General features: G+C 55.0%; 1 protein-coding gene across 2 annotated transcripts in view; it reads right to left on the bottom strand.

Moving 5' to 3' along the window:
• Positions 1 to 17,395, bottom strand: part of KIAA1614 (KIAA1614 ortholog) — a 37,356-nt gene extending 19,961 nt beyond the window's left edge. For both annotated transcript variants that reach the window (XM_087438680.1, XM_087438684.1), the window contains exons 1-4: positions 16,819 to 17,395; positions 14,230 to 15,176; positions 13,433 to 13,496; positions 3,001 to 3,144 (exon numbers count right to left, since the gene is read on the bottom strand). In XM_087438680.1, coding sequence (XP_087294806.1) covers positions 3,001 to 3,144; positions 13,433 to 13,496; positions 14,230 to 15,176; positions 16,819 to 16,856 — 1,193 coding nt within the window. In that variant the 5' untranslated portion in view covers positions 16,857 to 17,395. The remainder of the gene's footprint in view (positions 1 to 3,000; positions 3,145 to 13,432; positions 13,497 to 14,229; positions 15,177 to 16,818) is intronic.
• Between the last annotated feature and the right edge of the window lie 2,820 nt (positions 17,396 to 20,215).

Below are 20,215 nucleotides of genomic sequence, written 5' to 3'. Positions count from 1 at the left end.
AGCAAATAGCCTACCTGCCAAGCTTCTCAAGGTGAGGCTCCGCAGATGCCCCAACAATCGTCCCCCTTGGGGAGGATTCTGCCTCAGAACCTGGAGTTGAATAGCCTCCATGGGAAGGCCCCTTTCTAGAGGCCCACTTTCTACAACGTTGTCCTAACCACACAACCCATGTGACCTACACACGCTCTACAGTCTTAACACAGCCACTATCTGACACAGAACAATAGCACTTCCGGTGTCATCCTCCCAGGCCCTGCATCTTGCTGACATGTTCTGCCCTCCCAGGATTAGGAACACCAACCTAGGTGTACCTGTCCCCAAAAAGCAAGAGCCTGTGCTTCCAGGAGCTGCTCAATTTCTACATTGATTTGCTTCCAGAAAATGCAGCTACGGCTAATTCTTCACCTCCTGGAAAAGCCTGTCTGTTCAGGCTTGCCCCAGCCAACTCCAGTCAGACCAAGGATAAAGACGGCTTTCTGGAGACTGCTCTGTCTGGCCCCGCTCCTCTCTCATCTTTCACTAAGCTGCTTTTTGGAAGGACTGATGCCTCTGGGCTGGAGGGCGGCGCTCCTGCATCTCACCGAGGCCCATGTGGCATCTCCATGTTAACTCGGCAGCACTCTCCAGGGTGATCTGACAAGCGTAACCTTTAGAAGCATCTGCAGCAAGCCATCTGGCGTTGATTTTCAGCTATACCCTCTGAGGATTCACCAGCGCTGCCAAGTCAAAGTAATTCTTTTCTGGACACAGCAGCTGCTAAAGTGGGTCACCTTGCATTTCTACAGCATTTCTATAGCATTTCTATGGCCAGGGGACAGCCTGCAAAAGAGAACCTACTTTCAGGTTAGTGATTGGGGTTGTTGTGAGCTGCTGATGTGTCTGGAAGAGGAAGTGTCCAAGAGTACATTTATACACTCAAGGCTATTGTGCAGATAGTTTTGCCTATTTTGAGGCTACCAACCCCAACCCTAGTACCTATAGAAAGTGGAAGGGGAGGGTTTCGTGGAAGTGTCAGGCTCTGGGCCCCATATACATGCAGAGAAGAATAGTTAGGATGCTTCAAAGAAGCCATGCCCATTCCTAACTAGTGCCCTCCAGCTAGAGGGAGACAAGGCAAAAAATGTGGAAATAAAAGGGTAGCCTGTCTGGCACCTCTTGCCAGGATTTAGGGTCTCCTGAGCCCCCTCCTAAGGGTCACCATGACAATGAACACAGAGGCAGGCTACAGCCCCCTGCTCATGCTGGAATCATCTCAATGGTGCCATGAAGGTCCTCAGCCTTTAATGAGCAGGCTCAGCATGCCCCATCATAGAGCATGTGGTGCAGTTCCAGATTCCACTGAGAATGCTTGCTCCCTCTAGTGCCACGTGGTGATGGAGACCGGCTGACCTAGCATGCCCACCATGCCAAACAAGCCACAGGCCTTGTTGGCTGCACAGATGGTCCTGCTTGGGACAGGTACAATGTGGCATGTGCTGGCAACCAGATCTCAGGCCCAGGTGCACCAGCTCTGGTGTGGTGAACTCCATGTCTAAGTGGTTCCTTGAAGTGCACCGTACACGGAACAGGCACAATGATGGGGATGGGATGTCGCTCAGGGAGCAGCCACATATGTGGTGTGCTGGTCTGAACATCCTTGAACTTGTTCTTTTCCTATCTCTTCATCCCTGATGAGCTCACCCTCACCCATGGCTCCAGCATCATGAAATCAGGGTAATGCCCAAACCTGCAGTTCTAACCTCTCTCCTCCTCTACAGAGCCTGATCCCAGCTGCCAGATAAGCATCTCCAGAGGATGTTCCATGGGCAAGCCCTCCAAAGCCTGACATGGCACCTAGACTTCACCCCTTGGCTAAGGCCCCACCAAACCTCTAGACACCAAGTCAGAACCCCGGGCTCCATCCTGGATGCCTCCCCTTCTCATATTTCCCACATCCAGTTAATTAAATGATTGACAGTAAGAGGTAACACTTATATGGTACTCACTATGTGCCAGGCACTGTTCTCAAAAATTTACGTGTATTAACTCATATAACCCTCACGACAACCCTGTAAGACAGGCACTATTATAATTCCCATTTTGCAGATGAGGAAACCGAGGCACAGAGACTTCCCCAAAGGCAAGAGCTAGTAAGCGGCAGAGCCAAAATTCAAACTCAGTGGTCTGGTTCCAGAGTCTTCACCACTTCTCTGCCTCATTGAGCCTGCTTGCTTCTGGCTCTTGGCAATCTCTTGCCTCCACACCCTCCTCCCTATCACACCTCACCAGGACCATGGTGCAGCCTTCTCACTGTCCCCAGATCCAACAGGTCCCTGCAGACAGAACGGCTTCACGGAAATGCAAATGCGATCATGCTCCCACCTGCTTAAAATCGTTCAGCAGCTCCCCACTATTATGGGAGACATCCAAATTGCTCAGCAGGCCTGGAGGCCTCCAGGACTGGCCTCCACTGAGCGCTCTGGCCTTCACACCATGCACGCCGGCATGTCCTCACACGGCAGCCTGGCCAAACACCTGAGCGCTGGGCTCCTGCTCATGGTTTCTGCCCCTGCCTTCCTCATCTGCCCAGTGAATATCTACGTCTCCTTCAAGCCCTAACTGAGAAGCCTCCTTCTCTCGAGAGCCTCCCCCATCCTTTTCAAGCAGAGTCATAGGTCTCCTGCTCTGCGTGCACATTTTTCCTCTCCTACACCACAGTCCACAGCACTGTATTGATCCGTTTGCCAGTTTTCTCCCTGGAGACTGTGACCTCTGTCCCCCCAGGGAACTCAGATTTTGTCTCATTCATCTTTCAATCCTCAATGCCTGACACTCAGTAGGCCCTCAGTGAAGGTGTGTTGACTGAACGAATGAATGAAGGCAAGTGCCTAACATGGGAGAAACACACACACGGACAGAAGGGAGGAGTGAGCAGCGGCATTTTGGCTAGACCCCATCTCCCCTCCCTGCCCCCTTCCCTGCACAGCCCTCCCCGGCTGGCCTGGCCCAGGCCCCACTCACCGGCTGCCCTGGGCAATGGTGGGCACAATATCGTGGCTGGCACGGAGGGGCCGGGTCCTGGCCTTCATGCGGGCACGCTGCAGCAGATGTTTGGCTTCCTCATGCCTGGGGCTCAGCACGGGCTCCGGCTTGGGCCCAAAGGTCCTGCAGGGTGGCACACAGGCCAGAGCGGGCGGGGGAGGGATTAGAAGAAAATAACACGGATTAGGAGGGTTTTAACAGTGTTGAGCATGGCTCTGCCAGAAAGAGCCCTGCGTGTGCAGACTTCCTTGTCCAGCTCCCACACAGAGGGTACCCAGCCTGGGGCCTGGGAAATGGCCCTGAGCGACTCTGGACGGGGCCGGGGAGCTGGCCCACCTTGGACATCTGCTCAGGGACTGAAGGCAGAGACCCCAGGAGGATCTAGAAAAGGATAGGGGAATCTCCAGATTATTCTATTCTTCCCTCCCTGGGCAGACAGCAGGATTTATCTGGAAGGAGGGGGAGAACAGGGCCTGGGGTTGTGGGGCTGGGCCTGTGCCCGGCCAGATGGTCTTTACACGCATCACCTCCCTCTCTCCTTCTGTCTCCCTCTGCACCCACACATACCCACTCAAGCACACGGCACCACCCCGAGCTCCCACCACAGACACAAGGAATCAGGGCTCTGCCCATCACAGTTCTGCTCCTTTGAGGAAATGACGTTTCTATAAATCCTGGTGTTTTCTTGCCTCAATCCCAATCCAAACCCGTCAGGCATCAGTTCAAGGCTGAGGGAAATTAAGCTGGACCCACACCAAGTTAGCAAATGGCTTGATTTTCATAATAATAAGGGTCCTCTGCTGGCCCTCACCACCTACCAGATGTGCTGCCTCCCCGGCCAGTCAGGAGCTGCAGAAAATGACAGCAGCCCTTTTTCAAAGCTGTCTCCGAGACAGTGACATACAGCCAGCAGCGGGCCACAGCAACAACAGCAGCCCCCAACCTCCCACCGACAAGACGTTTCTCTCCTGGAGCTCCCCCCGCCCAGCCAGGCGGGCGAGGGCAGGTGTTCTCTCCACTTGACAGATGAGGGTGTTCCGGAGCAGAGAGAACATTTGGCACGTTGCTCAAGGTCGAACATCAATTGAGAGCAAAGCAGACGACAGCTAGCCCCACTGCCTCCAGCATCCGTCCCACATCCCCCGCCCCCCCCTCCCCAGGTCCCAAAACAGGCTGAGGATGTTTGTGGCTGGAGTCAGACACACTCTGATGTGACTTCAGCATCCCCTACGGCTGCCCCTGCCCTCACTGTCACATACACTGGGCTGTCCGCACCAGGGAGGGTCCACAGAAAGAGAACTCAGGCAGGGAGAGGCTTAGCCAGGCTTAGATCTCAGACTGCAGCCCCCCCCACTCCCATGCCTTACCCACCCCATATGTCACCTGGAGAAAGGGGCCTTGTACCGACAGGGGGAAGGTACCAAGTAGTTTCCTGGGTGACAGAGATGTGAGTGGAAATGGCACAACTCTGAAGCCTTCTTAGGACATCCTTGGACAAGCTCTGCACAGACAATGATTTTTCTTTTTTCTTTTCTTTTCTTTTTTTGGTGAGGAAGATTGGCCCTGAGCTAACATCTGTGCCAGTCTTCCTCTACTTTTTTGTATATGGGACACCGCCACAGCATGGCTTGATGAGCAGTGCGTAGGTCCGCACCCAGGATCCGAGCCCACAAACCCTGGGCCGCCGAAGCAGAGCACACGAACTTAACCGCTACGCCACTGGGCTGGCCCCTCTGCACAGACGATGATTTTTTCTTTCTTTTTTTGCACTCATTATTTGCACCTAACCCAGCTTTGGGGTCCAAGGGGAAAAAAAAGAACTGCTAGAATAAAGGCACCATCTGTGCCTATGAATGCTGGCAGGGCCCAAGCACAGTTTTGGAACCAGGAGGGCTTTGCTGGAGGATGTGAAAGAGACTCTCCGGGCCTGCTGCCCTGTGGAGCCTCCTTTGGCAGGAGAGGCCTCCCTTTGCACACTTCCTGAGCTCCTCCAATGCACCGCTGAGAGCAGCTGTGCTCTCTGGGGCTCCTGCTCCGACAGCAGAGACAATGAGGCTACCGGCCCGGAGAGACGCCCCTGCAGCCTCGGGCCTCTGGCTGCCAGCCCGCACGCTTGGGAGCCTTCCGGTGACAGCTGTGCTTCCCCGGCTGTCGGAGGGCATTTGTCACAAGACCTGGTGGGCAGGCAGGAGGGCCCCCAGGCAGCTGGCCAGATGCTGCCACGATCAACCTTGCCCCCAGGTTTTTAAGCCATTTTCCAGCTTTGCTGTTTCCCTTCTGCTCCCTCTCCTTGGAACTGTTAACTTTTTTTTTTTTCCTCCTCAGCTGCCCTGCTTTGGTTCCTGGCAGACAAAGCTGGTTTCTCCACTGATGAGAAAAAGCAGGGCTTTCTAGGCCCCTGGAGGCATCCAGGCAGTAACAGTCTGAGGAGGGAGGAGGGTGCAGCCGCCTTTCCAGATGGCAGCCAAGGTCCGCAGGCCAGGCAACTCCTAGTCGTGGTGCACGCTGACCAGCCCTGAGGGGAGGCGGTCTTTCTCCCAAGGGGCAGGGGGCAGGCAGGTGCAGGGCTGTGGGACGCTGAGTCTGTCCCAGTTTAACCGTCCACCTCCCATCGCTGCATCATACTGGTCCCCCCAAGGGGCGCCAACCTGCCAGGCAGAAGGGTTCAGCCTCTTCCATCTGAGGGAGGCATTCCAGTCTAATCTGACCCTGGCCTCTGCCAAGGGCACACAGCCCCGGAGCAACCCTTCCCATCATGGACTATAACCCATGATCCTAGCTTCCACAATTCTCTGGAAATTTCCTGGGAGAGTTGGGGCAGTCAGTGCACCGGTAGGCAAAGGCAATTCCACCTAAGAATAGACAGCTTTTGTCACTCACTTGAAAGCTTGCACATCTGGGCCTCATCAGCTCAGTGGCTGGGGCATAGGGATCAAGTGGCTGAGTGCTTTTCTTCCCTGGGCCTCAGTTTCCCCATCTGTAAACAGTGGGAGTTAGAGAGGGGAGAGGACTCACTGCTACCCTATGAGTCTGGGTCTTTGACCAGGTAGTCTGGTGTACCACAAGGCAGGGTGGGGTATTTTAAGGTCCTCTCCCTGACGGGTTCACACTACAGATGTTTGGCCCTCAAAGAGCAGCAAATTGTACAAAGAGCTAATTGTTGGAGACAACTAGCATCCATTTGAGTATTCTGGCCCTTCCCTCTGCCCCACACCAACCAGCATCCTAAATTGCTTCCCAAGAACAAAGGGCCGCGTGTGTCCCCCCACCTCCCATCTCTCATTCTGAGCCAGTTTCCTAGCTCTGACCTCAGCTCCCCTCCCAGCCCAGCAGGCTGAGGTCTCCAGTCAGGACAACCGCCACTCCTCTCCTAGCCTGGGAGGTCAAGGGGACAGAGTGGCCTCTTTCTGCAGCCATCATAATCTTGGATTAAAATAATAAGCTCTAGCAAGTCTGGGTTTAACCCTTTCATCCCAGGAACAGGAACTAGGGAAATAATTTGGACTGTAAAGAGATCTGACATTTCCCAGATTCCAGGATGCAGCAGGTAGAGGAAAACACAGGGTACAGAACATATATAAATCTTTTTGCCTAGCTTTTGTTCCAAGCTGTTTTTTGTACATATACAGATATTTTTGTATATTGTAAAGCTTTTTGATGACCAAGGAGAGAGCTCTCTTGCTCCCATCTTGGGTGTAGTTCCCTGACTGAGAGGGAGAGGAAAGGCAAGCCGAATGGATTCTGGACGGCATGCTCTGTGAGGGCGGGGACCTTGCCTTGGGCTCACTCTCATAGGTGCCTTCTCCCCAGGGTCGCAGGACACTGACAGGACAGAGCCTAGAGCAGTGGTAAAAGCATGGTTCAGGGGCAGCCTGCCCGGTTCTGACTCTGGACTGCCACTTACTAGCTGTGTCACCTGCCAGTTACTTCGAGGTGAAGCCTCAGTTTCCTCACCTGCTAAATGAGGGCTCAGTTGTTAACTGAGACTGAGCCCCTTAAGAGAGCTTAGCACAGAGTTGGGCACTTGCTGAGACCCAATCAATGTTAGCATTTATCATTATTATTGCTTTTAGGGTCGCACCGTTATTTTGTTAAGTCACTCTCACCCCCTCACTGAGCAAAGGATGGACTCCCTGAATACGAACTAAATCACCTGCTGGAGAGATCCCCTTGTCGTCTGCAAGGGGAAGGCATGTTTGGAAGTGACAAACCATCCTGAAGCTAGCGAGGGCTTGGTGGTTTTGCTCTAGACTTTGAGAAGCCTTTGACAGGGCTCACAGAAAAGGCAATTTCCAGGGGCTGGCCCCGTGGCGTAGCGGTTAAGCGCGCGCGCTCTGCTGCTGGGGGCCTGGGTTTGGATCCCGGGCGTGCACCGAGGCACCGCTTGTCAGGCCATGCTGTGGTGGCGTCCCATATAAAGTGGAGGAAGACAGGCACGGATGTTAGCCCAGGGCCAGTCTTCCTCAGCAAAAACGAGGAGGATTGGCATGGATATTAGCTCAGGGCTGATCTTCCCCACAAAAAAAAAAGGCCATTTCCATAGTTTCCATAGGATGGGGGGTGGAGGAGGCTGTGTAGTAGCAGAGGGAAGGAAGCCACTGCCTGGACAATAAACGGGCGCTGCTCTCAACAGAGAAGGCAGAGCAGCATCCTTAAGATTGGCTGCCGTGGGAGACGCCTCATTTAACACCTTTAAAAGGATCTGGGTGGATGCATGCAGAGCTTCCCTAAGACGTCGACCTCCCGGGATAGCAGAGCGGCTCTGTCCTTGCCTTCCTTAAGAAAGCTAACAAACTCCCTGATGGGCTGCCCCTCCAGTCAGCACTGCCTGGCCCCGGCGTGTGGAGGCAGGTGTCCAAGACACCCCCGGATCAGGGGAGAGGGCTCAACTCTGGAGGCCAGGGAGGGGGGCTGCCTCTTTGTGAATTTCAGCCCGACTGCCCCAGATGAATAGCCTTGGTAAATTAGCTTTCTTGAGCCTCTTTATTCATAAAGATTGGGACCATAATGAGATTTTCGTGTGTGGGGCGTATGTGAGTGTGACAATGACATGCATGAAAGTTCCAGGCGGCACCAGCTAAGAGGTAGGCCTTCAAGTGTTAGCATCCTTCTTTCTCCACCTAGGATTTAGAACGCTAGGTACTTTGGGAGCACTGTAAGTATTTGAAAACACTGTTGAGTGGTTCCATTTAATGTTTTCTTTTTAGCTTTAGTTCTGGTGGGTCTGGGAGTGGTAAGGGGGTGTTCCCTTGTGTCTGTACATCCGAGTCAGCGGGCAGGATGGGGAAGGGCCAGGGATGAGCAGGGCAGGCAGCGGCTCAGCCGTTCTTCGTTACACCCTTGCCTTGGGGGGCCCTCAGGTACACCTAACGCCCTGAGAATCCTGGGGAGTTTCTTCTCCCATGCTCACCCCCAGGACTCATCATGACCCCAATACTAGAGGCCCAGGAGATCCAGAATCTGACCAGCGAGCCAGAATGAGCCCCACGCCCTCACCAGGCTACACATGTACCAGACCACAGGCCGTAGCGAGGACCCAGCGCTGCCAGGAGATGAGGTCATCCTACCGTGGAGGGAGCAGGTGTGGCCAGAGGAAGAAATTAATGTCTCTCCATTTCCTCCTGCCTTACTCAAAATCTAAATTCCAAGGCTCTCTATACAAGGCCTTAGCCTGCCTGCCCACCCTGTATCCTGATCGTATCATCCACGCATTCCACCTCAGCCCTCTCCCACACATTTCTGCAGGTCTTACCCCCTTGGCATGTCCTCTCCTGTTTGCATCCAGACCCTATCAAGCCCACGCGGGCGTCCAGCCCTTGGAGAGCCCTCACTTACACTCGCACACGAGCGCCTCTTTTCTGAGGGCCTGTTCCATGCTGATCCTCGGCAGGCCCCGGGGCCCCGAGACAAGAACAGCACAGTTCTTGCCCCCAAGGAGTTCCCAGAAGGAGGTCCACCAGCAACAGCTATGGCCGAGGCTCATGGAGGCAGAGGGGGCAGTGAAAGCAAAAATGGGAATCCCATCTGAAGTTACACGCAGTGGTCGGTTCACAGGAAAGTCTCCCAAAATGCTGGTTATGAGATTAAGTTTTAAAAGCCTGAGATTTTCTCCCAGCTGTGGGCCTGACCACTTGAGCCACAGGCCAGGCCTCTGAAATTCTTGAGGGTTCGCTGCCTGCCTCTCCTTTAAATTGGAGTCTACAAACTCCTTTGGGGCTGTGAGTTTTGACCTCTAGCAACCCAACAGGGGCCTGAAAATTGGGACCCACCAAAGTGTGAGCTGCTGCAGGCTGGCCCTCTGCTCCCTCTCTTCTCATGAAGAGGTGTGCACACTGGGGTCCAGGAGCCCCTCTAGGCCTCAGCTTCTGTATCTACAAATGGGCACGATTCCCCAACAGGGATGGGGCGAGTCAGCAGCCCAGGAAATCCTCTGACATTGTTTCATCATTAGAGCACAAACGAAACACAGCCCCAGACCCCCTCTCCTCTCCACTTCCCCACAATAATTACAGCCCTGCAGACACACTCCAGGGTCCGAGGCCCCCAAGATCACACACACAAGGTCCTGATTTGAACCAGAGCGGGCCTGGGTCACACAGCACTAACTTTTCAACCAGACTGCCAAGGAAGGCCCTCGGGCCTGGGGGCCCGCCCTGGCGCCCGCAGCAACCCAACGCTGAGTGCTTTTTGCACGCCTTGCACGCCCGACTTCCTTTGGGTGTGGGGCCTGGAGTGAGCACGGCATTGGCTGCTGCTGCTCCTCTGGTTTCACATGCTTTTTGCACAAGCTGGGTTAATTTGGGATCCTAAGGCAATCTGTAATCCTGACATGCTCTCTCAGAGCCTCGACAAGGAAGAGGCCGAGCTGGTCCTGGCCACTCTACAGAAAGGGGACGGGACACCCCAGGGCTGCTAAGAATGGATGTGGGCAGAGACCGCCATGGGCAGGGTGCCCCACTTCACTTTCCTCCCCTCTCCCATCTCTAATGAGTCCTGCGCCCAGACACAGCCCACGAACAAGGTCGCTGACAGCCTTGGCCCCCATCTGCCCTCTCTGAAGTGCCTACCTCTCACCTTATCCTCTCCCCCCAAATCAAAACCCCATTTCCTGAATCATCTCAACAGTGACCTAGCAGAGAAACCAGCTTATCCTGGGGAGCTGTTACCTACCCTGCTTTGCCTCTACCTGAGACCACCAGGCCAGCAGAAGCAGATCTCCAGATCCCTAACTCAAGGAGTGGCCTGTGGGGCACAGAAAGGACAGCTTGTGGCAGTGTGACATAATGGTTACCACACAGTGCTTGGAGCCAAGCAGCTCTGAGTGCGACTCTTGGCTCCAATACTTAATATTGTATGTTATAACCCTGGGCAAGTCACTTAACCTCTTCCCAGAGGGGTCTCTGTCAGCGAAACAGGAACAATCAATACAGTTAGTTATTAGGACACAGTGAGAATGCGGGTACCGCACTCAGCATGGTACCCGGGCAGGAAGATGGCAGTGCTGGCGTGGTCTTCTGGGGGAAAGGAGATTCTGGTCCTCTAGGACTCAGTGGAGGGGACAACCCTGGGGTCAGGGGAGGGAGGTCTCCTCCACATCTGACCCTTAGCATTTAGGGTCCCGGGGCATTTCTGGTGTTCCCTCGGCATCTCGGGGGTCTCACCTCCATGGCCAACTGTGACTACCCCCTACAAGCGGGGCCAGCCCCCTAGTTGCACAGTGACTACTGTCTTGGGCTGTGCGGTCATCATCCTTTCATGAGCTTCTTGTCTTTTCACCACGCAGAGCAGTAACAATTGTGGACATAATTAAATACATGTTGGGTTAACTTGGTCAAAATGGTTATTTGATTGCAACACTGAACTGCCCTGATACTAAACTTGACTGAATGTGAAGCAAGACCTTTTACACCTCAAACCCTGAGAAGATCTGAGGGGCTTCCTGCCAGAGCATGTCCTGACTGATGTGCTGGCCCCTTCAGGATAGCCATCACGATGGGCAGCCGCAGTCTCAGACACTCTGCTGTCCAGGTGCTAAGCCCCTCAGCACGGGCACTAAATCCCCGGACCCTGGTCCCATGTGGCACTCCTGGGGCACATAGCTGAGAGAAGCATGCCTTATTTCAGAGGTCTCTTGGGAAGTTCAGCTATACGGAAGTGGCATCAATAAAGCCATCCTGCTTCAGGGAGAGAGGGAACCCTGCAGTGTCTTAGGGACCACTTTACTATCTGCTCAGGAGCCTCAGGAACAGAGCCAAATGAGGAGCCCTGTCTGAGGTGGTCTGGAGACACAGCTAACCTTTCTCCCACCCTTTCTCTGGCCCTGGTGCCCACTCAGCAGGGGCCTGACTGTGGATCGCCAATAGAGGTCAACAGGGCACTCTGAATGACCTTCCACACCAGAGGACAAAGTTTTCCCCATGCCAGCTCTATGCTCAGATGCATGCTGGGCAGAGTCCTAAAGCTCACTAAGGCACCTTCTCTCTCTCTCTCCACACACACACACACACACACTCACCCATCGTATGTATACGCAGCACACTATACACATACACGCACACACCCACACATCCTACACCTGCACACACATACCCCACCTGAACCCTGAAATGCTGCAGAAGGCCTGGCAGGTAAACAGGAGTCCAGAAATCCCCATCTTGAGGATTCTACACGAATGCCGTCTCCTCACCAGACTGAGGGAAAGTCCCTCCCTGCCCCAAGGTTGAGGTTCTCCTCCTTTAAAATGGATGTTTTTATTACTTATTATCCAACATGTGAGTCAGGAGCTTTGGCGTCTCCTTTCAGGAGTGACCTCTGGACAAAACCCCCAGTGGCGGCCTCTTGCCGCTGAGCCTCTCTCCCACCCGGGGATGAAGGGGTGGGAGGGGTAGCGGGAAGGAGCAGCTGCAGGAAGAGGAGCATCGTCTCCGCAGGACAAGCCGCCTCCTCTGCGGGCTCCCCAGGGAAGGCGGGGGGGACAGGCTGTCACTGAGGACACGTCCTTTCTGCAGTCACACTCCTCCACACTGGCAGCGCTAGGTGGAGACATGAGGAAGAAGCTGAAAACAGTGGCCATGGAGGAGGAGAGACCCCTGACCAAAGGGGAGGCCACTATGATCCCCAATCATGAATAATGAGAGATAAAGGAGCCAGACAGCACCTCTCTACCAGGCCCTTGGCCAAAGCCACTGGGAAGGCAAGTAGCCGAGCGGAGGCTGAATCGCCCAAATCTGTGCAGCCCTTGCTTTGTGAAAGCAGGACTGGGGGGCCCTGTCCACGTTTTCTGGAAGGTAGGTCAAAAACTGAGCAGAATTTATGGAGGGAGTGGCCTGATAATAGGGAGCGACCTCTGCCCTCAACAGAAACCACGAGACCCACAGGAGGGTGACATCACACTACAGCAAGGGAAATGAACCTCTCTTAGCCTCGTGTGCCAGGAGCCCAGCAATGCTGAGGCTGGGTCAACCTCTCAGCAGGCACCACTGACGGCAGCTCAGGCTCAGATGGCCCCTCACCCCCACCGTGAGTGTGTCCTGCCCGGTCAGGACACTGCCCATGTTGGAAGGCGGCCCCACTGCCCCTGCCCAGCCCAGTGTGCCCACTTTCCTGAGGCGTTGGTGGAGGGGCTAGAGCAGAGTCTGGGAGACATCGTGGTGAGGAGGGAGGAGGTGAAGTCCTCTACACGACCCCAGCACATTCTCTTGATTGGGAAAGGAATTGGTGCAGTAAAAGCTTTGCATTCCTATACTTTCCCTAAGGATTTGCACAACCATTATCTCGTTTAGCCTCACAACAGTCCTGTGAAGTAAACCACACAGACACTATTTGGCCCACTTTAAAGATACAGAGAGGAGCCGGCCCGGTGGCGCAAGCAGTTAAGTGCGTGCGCTCCGCTGCGGCAGCCCGGGGTTCGCCAGTTCGGATCCTGGCACGCACACTGACGCACCACCTGGCAAGCCATGCTGTGGCGGCGTCCCATATAAAGTGGAGGAAGATGGGCATGGATGTTAGCCCAGGGCCAGTCCTCCTCGGCAAAAAAAAAGATGAGGATTGGCAGATGTTAGCACAGGGCTGACCTCCCTCACAAAAAAATTAATAATAATAAAGATACAGAGACAGAGGCCAGGCAGGGAAATGACTCCCAAGAACGCAGCGCAGGTCGTTTGCAATTCTCTTTGCCCCATGCCTCTGCGCCCGAGGGTTTTGCTCAAGTAGCAGGCAGGCACCAGCCTGGGTGCCGGGCCCCATCTACATGGTCTCAGGGATGACGATCCATAGATCCCGCTGCCCACCGTCTCTGGTGCAGGGGTCTGCCTGCCCTCTTGCTGCCTCCAGGTCGACCGTCCCGACGCTGGGAGAACGAAGGGAGACGGCAACAAGGGAGGGAGAGAAAATGTGCGCTCTGAGCTCTTACCTGTTCTGGTCCAAGTCCTGCAGGGAGATGCCCGAGTCCCAGTCCACGTCACCTGCTGGTCGCTCTAGGACCCAAAACAGAAGCAGAGATTAGGGCAGAGCCAGTAACTGGGCTCTCAGCTGCCACTTAATGAACATCAAGGAGAAAGTTTTCTCCAGAAGCCATTCACTCCCCAGATAAATCCCATCCCCTGCCTGCATCTCGGCCTGAGAGGTGGAGGCACAGCCTGTCACGGTGACTGCTGGCGGGCATTGCCATGGGCTGAGGGGCCTGCATGGGTCTTCCCAGGCATGGGGTGAGGAATGAGCTTTTGAAATGGGGAAGAAGGACGAGAAAGAAGGCTGTCTCTCAGGCCTGAACCCTCACACATCCCAACAGTGCTACCTGAGCTCTGCCTACCTGACAGGATCCTCTGTGGGGAGGGGTTCCTACCAAGAGGGCAATGAGGTCCGCTGGGGGGTGAGGGCATGTCATCTGAGGGAGATGCAAAAAGCCACTCTTGAAAGGGCTAAAGCCACAGGGAATAAGTCATGGTAGCCTCCACCCCAAGCACAGAAAGGTGGCCTCTCATTGGTCTCGGGGGTCATTGGGGTCTTCAGCAGACTGGGTAGTTGTAAGGTGGTAAAGAATCTAGGTCAAAGCCGAGAATAAGAGGACATCCTGATGATTCTGGTGACAGGCAGCTGTGCTTGCCCCCCTTTCCCACCCCACCCCTCTGTGGGTACCTCCTCCCCCCTTTCTCCTCCTGGACTCCCTCCCACTTCCCCCACCACCCAGACCTACGGAGTGAGCCTCACCTGGTACAGCTCTGCCCCAGGATGGAGTCCAGGCTGGGATTCCCACCTTGGGGGGGCCCTGCCCCCCAACACTTAGCATCTCCTGCAGCAGAAGGCGGTTCCTCTCCACCCGGTCAGACAGGGACAAGGCACTGCACCCAGGACCCAGAGCCCCCAGGTCTCCAGCTCTCCAGAGCCCCCCCAGCAGGTCTGGGCTGGGGACAAAGTGCTCCTCACAGGTCAGAGACAAGCTGTCCAGGTCTCCCCCTGTGACCAGACCATCCTGAGGCAGATATGACCTTCCTTTCCTCAGGTTGGGCATGTGGGTGATTTTGTTACAAGGACTGGGGCCCCCAGGCCGGCCTGGAGTGACTCTGTGGACGGGGCTCTCTTGCAGAGAGCCAGGCCCTGGCAGTAGACTTCTCTCGTGGTCAGGCAGTGTCCATACTGCTTCTGGAGGCCATGGGCTCCTCCCGTTCCAGCACTCGAGCCCAGGGGCAGGTGACCTGGGAAGCCTGGGGCCCCCATTCCTGGCAGGTTCTTCCTCACTGACACCGCTGTCCAGCTGCCCATCGGTCAGGTTCTGAGCATGGAGGACCACCACAGCATCTGGCAGGGAAGACCCCTCTGACGGAGTCCTAGCTCCACCCACCTTGACTCGTCTAGATTTGGCTTTGTTGGGTGATGGCCGCTCGTGGGAAGTGAGGCAGGGGCTCGCCCCCTGTTTGCCTGCTGTCATCTTTTCCTTCAAGGCCCTCACCTTGGATTCCAGCACGGATGGGCCTTGGAGCTGTATCCCCGATGCCCTGGGAGGCTGCAGAGCCATCAGGCTGGGTGTTCTGTCTTCCTGAAGACAGGGCCAGGGTCTTGGGAGGTGTCCGTTATCCGGCTGTGGCTCAGGGCCACTTCCCTCCATATCTGGGGTCACCTCCACGGAGCTGGCTGTTCTGCTCCCTATTTTGAGCCCTCTGGAGGAGAAAACAGACAGAGCTCCTGAGACCCAGGATCTGGCTAGCTCCAACAACCTCCTGGGTCCCCAAAGTGCCTGTATTGGGGGCAGAGCAGGGGATGCCCTCTAGATAATGTGAAAGCACTCTGCAAAGTACAAACCATTGGATGGCACAAATAAGTTATTACTGAGCTTTTTCTTCCAAGTCTGAGTAGTGTTCTAGTTTTTCTAACCCCATTTTACAGATGGGGCACAACGAAGCTTCAAACAACAAGTAATTCTCTGCCAAATGTGGACCGGAGTGAAAATGGGGGCGAGATTTCCCAATCCCTGGCCTCTTGCTCTGCTGACAAGTGGTTCAGGGGAGGAGGTCAACATCTGCTAATAGCCAACAAGCTCCTCCCTTTCCAAGGGGAGCGGATGCAGATGATGGACTTCAGGAAGATACCACACAGGATCCGAGCCTCCAGCAGAGGTGCCCCGCTGTGCACAAGCCTCAGGACCGCAGCACGGGGCTGTCTGTGCTCAAAGGGTGGCCGTGGTCAGTCACGAGCTCCCCTCAGCACCGGCTCCGTGCCAACCAGGCCTGCAAGTGCTTTCAAACACACTCTCAATCCTCACACAATTGCCAGAACCGGATTATTTTCCTCATTTTTACAGAGAGAAAAACTGAGGCACAGAGAGATTAGGCCACACAGGTGCAAAGGGGAGGCCCAGTTTGGAATGCAAAGCTTCTCCTTCCAAGGCCGGGCTCTCCCACAGCACTCAGTGATCACTACCCCACTCCCCTTATTCTGCAGATGAGAATATCCCGTCTAAAGAGGTTAAGTGACCTGACAGAATTACACAGCTCCTTGGTGACACGGCTGATGTCAGTGTCCTCACAGCGAATTAAAGTGAGCACAGGATTTTATTCACCAGGTTGTTCTGTGCACACATACATGCCACAGTGTCTTAATATTTATCCTGCTATCTAGAAAATGCTCCTTAAGCATCATATCTAGATATATCCCACTTGAAGTAAACTGCATGTACAAAAATCCATATTACAAATTAGCAGTTAACTATTCACTTCCTATATAGACTAAAGATTCACCATAGAATTCTCTTAAATGGAAGTCCCTCTATAGTCATTTACCACAATTCAGTTTATACATGTTTCAGGAATGCACATATTTCATAAAGCAAAATACACACATACTGCAAAGTGTCACATCAGTTTTAAGCCAGTGAAGTTTAAAGACTATCTTTAGGAGGACAAGATCACTCACTCTACCAGTTAATCTAGAATTTACCAACTTTCTCTTTGCAGCTCAGCCACTGATTTCTCTCTTCTAAAGTTCAATCCAGAAAGCAGGGAATTAGATTGTAATAGAAGCAATTTCAGTCAAATTAAAAGAACTTTCTGACTGGGAAAACTCGGGAACAGCATTCCAGAGATAATCCGTCTCCGGAGCCCTTAAGGAATGAGAGCCTTCCATGGCGGGACTTGGGGCACAGTCTTCCGGGCTGATTGGAGCCGCCTGATTCCAGGGCCCAAGGACTGTATTTGCTGTAACTCAGAAAAGCTGAAATGAAGATGGACGTGCGGGGCGGGCCTCCCCCGCGACCCTTCCGAGCCCCGCTCTGCGCTCCCGCCCCCTCGCCTCCCCCGTACTCACTGAGGGCCGCCGCCGGCAGGGTCGGCCGCCGCCTCCATCCCCTGCAGCCGTCGGGGAGGCGAGGCGCTCCTCTAGCCCTGTCTGCCTCCCGGGCCCGCGGCAGGGGTCGGGGGCTCCGGGAGTGCGGCCCGCAGGTCTCGCCCCGAGGGGCGCGCCCGGCCCGGGGTCCGGGGAAGGGCTCCCGGCTCTGCGGGGCCGCGGCCTCCCTCCGGGTCGAGGCGGGGAGCGGGGTCGGGGGGCCGGGCGCGGGCCGGGAAGGAAGTGGCATCGGCTGCTAGTTCACGGCTTTGCCATTAACGGGGGAGAGGCCAAGCCGGGCGCCTTCCAGGGCCGGGAAAGGAGGAGAGGGAGCGGAGAGGGCGGGAAGGAGGGGAGCGGAAGGGGCTGGAGAAGCGGGGCCTGCCCCCGGCCCCCCTCCGCCGCAGGCCGCGGGTCCCGTCGCCGCCCGGACGCCCGAGCCCAGCGGAGCCGCTTCTCTCGGCGGCGAGGGAGCGCGCGCCTCCCGGACGTCAAAGGGGCGGGAGGGAAAGCGAGGCCCCGGCCCGAGTGTGGAGACGACGGGGCCGCGGGGCCCCGCGCGGGGACTCGGGGCGCTCGGGGGTGGGGCCGCCTTCCGGGCCGCGGCCCGACCCCTGGCGGGGGAGCGCGGGCTGCAGGGCGAGGGCGCGCCGGGTCAGTCGCGTCCGCCCGGCCAGCGCCGGCCGGGGAGGCTGCGGCGAGCGCAAGCCAGGGAAACACCGCGTTCTTGCTGAGCTTCACCGGGACCGCGTAACTCGACACCCGGTGGGGGGGGGGGGGCGGAGGAGGCTCGGCCATCGGTGGGGGAAGCGGAGGAATGCCCTTTGTGTAGACAACTTTTCCAGAGGAGTCGGGCGCCCTCTCCGAGGTGCCACCCCAACGGCCTAGGGCGCCGTTTCCTCCGAGGTCAAGGTCATTCGTTTCCGCTTTCCACAGGCGCGAGGGTACGCCGGAGTGGAGGTGGGTTCCCTCTCCCGCCCTGCTAAAGGAAGAGCCCGGTGCCTGCACGGCCAGCCGCCTTGGGTAGGGACTGGTTCTCAAGGTCCTGGGGACTCCTCTGGAGACCTTGTCATCTTTTCCAGACCTGGGGAAGCAGCCACAAAGGGCTTGACCTGCAGCTGTGGCCCAAACCAACGGAGTTTTCTTTCTGTTTCCACCCAGAGGGAGGTGATGGAGCCACACCTATTTCCAAATTTATTTTTGCGCAAAGGACGAGAAACAATCAGAGTTAGGACCCAGGAGATTCCGGAAATCTCTACAAAGGGAAAGTACCCATTCATCTTTCCTTCGGCCTGCCAGATTCACTTTCCAGCATGGGCTGCTTTCGCATTTGTGCTTGAGCACGGCAGTCACCATCTAGATGACAGGCACAGCAAGAGGAAGGAGCACACAGTGTGCTGAGTGCTGTGTAGCCAGGTGGAGGGAAGGACGGTGTGCAGAGGAGGCCGTCTCTTGAGGGAGTAGGAGTTTCCCTGGGGAAGGTTGGGGCCTCTGGGCAGGGCAAGAGCATCCAGGCCTGAGAGCAGCTCTTGGGGGAGCTGTGCCTAGATTGGCCTTGGGCTAATTTAGGAACCTGAGAGATTATCTCAGGCCAACCCTCTGTGTTACAGAACAAGCCCAAGATCACACAGCTCTCTGCCAGGTCATCTCCGGAGTCTGGGGCCAGTGCTCTTGCAGTTAATCTCCACACTCCATATTCCCAGAGCAAGCACTTCCTTCAACAGGACACTGACACTGTTATTAGTACTGAGCACTTCATAATGCAGTACCGTACCACGAGGAGGGCGTGCTGTCACCCCGCCTGGGGGCATTGGGCTAAGAGCTATCGGTTCCTCATCTCATATGGCAACTGCAACAGATGGGTACTGTTTACTGTCTCCTTTTTCCAGATGAGGGAAGCTGAGTCAGGTGGTCTGCCCAAGGTCACAGAGCTAGTAAGTGGCAGGCCTTCTAGAGTCCAGGACCCTCATGTCAGCCACACTGCACAGTGCTGTCGCCAGCATTCTGTGCATTCAACATGGAATGATGTAGTTTAAAAAATCAAAATAATTGTGAAGTGCTGTAATAGTCAAAATACACTGCCGTGGTGGTCTGGCTCTTCCTTTCTGGATCCTTCCTGCCTGCCTTATTCCTGCCGTCCAAGGTAAAATCCTGTGCACTTCGCAAGACTCCTTCCTCTCCGTGTGCAATGTCAAACCTAACAACAAGGATATGTTACTATTATTGGGGACCACGTGTGAGCTAAGGTACTCCACACAGGATCTTTTAGATCTCTACAACAACCCTGCAAAGTGAGTATAGTGTCTCCCCACTTTAGGGATAAGGAAATCGGGGTACAGAGAGGTTAAGGGACTTCCCCAAGGCCGCACAGCTAGTATAGTCACAATCTGAACCCAATCCTGCCTGGCTCCAAGATCTCCTGCCTTGCTTCTTCCTTTCAGAGGCGTCTCGGAGCTCAGACTCTCAGAGGTGACTTCTCCCTGACTCCTGCTCCCACCCCTTCTGCCAGAAGTTAATGATCTGTAAGGCAAGTTTCTGAAAGTTCCAGCAAAAGCTTAATGTTTAAAGGAAACCTGCCCCCCAACCTTTTAAGATGCAAATAATCACCTTCAGTTTACTCATTAAATTTGTTATTTTACACTTAATATAGGGGGATGGGGTGTCACATCTATATAGAGGCTTTAAAAGCCACCTGTCCTAAAAATACCAATAAGCAAATCCTCAGAATACTATTAAGTTATCACGACATTCACATGTCTGAGGGCCCTTTTCATTCATCTGGATTCTGTTGGGTTCAGCAAATATCTGCTGAGCTCCTAGTATGTGCTAGGCTCTGGCGAGACCAAATATAATCCCGTAGACCCTGTCCTTGAGGAATTTCTGGTCAAGCAGGGCCAGGGGAGGGGCCGTCACATAAACTTCCTGGGTAAGTGCTCCCATCGAGGTAGGGGTAGGCTGGGAGTGTAGGTCGGCTCACAGGAACGGCGGGATTGAGGTGCGTGTTGGGTAGAGGGGATATCACAGAGAGCCAGATCTTGGAGAAGGAGCAGGAATTAGCCAGACAGAGAAGGAGGGGTGGGAGAAGGCATTTCGGATGGAGAAATCAGCATAAACACAGGCATAGATGTGGAACTGCCTGGTTTCAGTGTTACTAAGCATAAAAGTTAAACTGGGAGAGGCAAGGGGAGGGCCAAGGTGCAGAGCAGGGGTGGTGTGGCCTGGTTGAGGGCCTCTGGGGTCCAGGTGAGGAAACTGGATTCCATTCTGTGAAGTGGAGAGTCCCTCAAATGTGGCTCAGTCCGTAAGCATGGAACTTGTCTGGGCTGGGGAACTACCTCATGTCCTTATGTATCAGACTCTTTCATTGCCATCTTTTGGA

Source organism: Ceratotherium simum, chromosome 2, assembly GCF_057802395.1.
Source record: "Ceratotherium simum simum isolate JZ-2026a chromosome 2, ASM5780239v1, whole genome shotgun sequence".
Lineage (NCBI taxonomy): Eukaryota > Metazoa > Chordata > Mammalia > Perissodactyla > Rhinocerotidae > Ceratotherium > Ceratotherium simum.
This window is presented reverse-complemented; position numbering and strand designations above follow the sequence as displayed.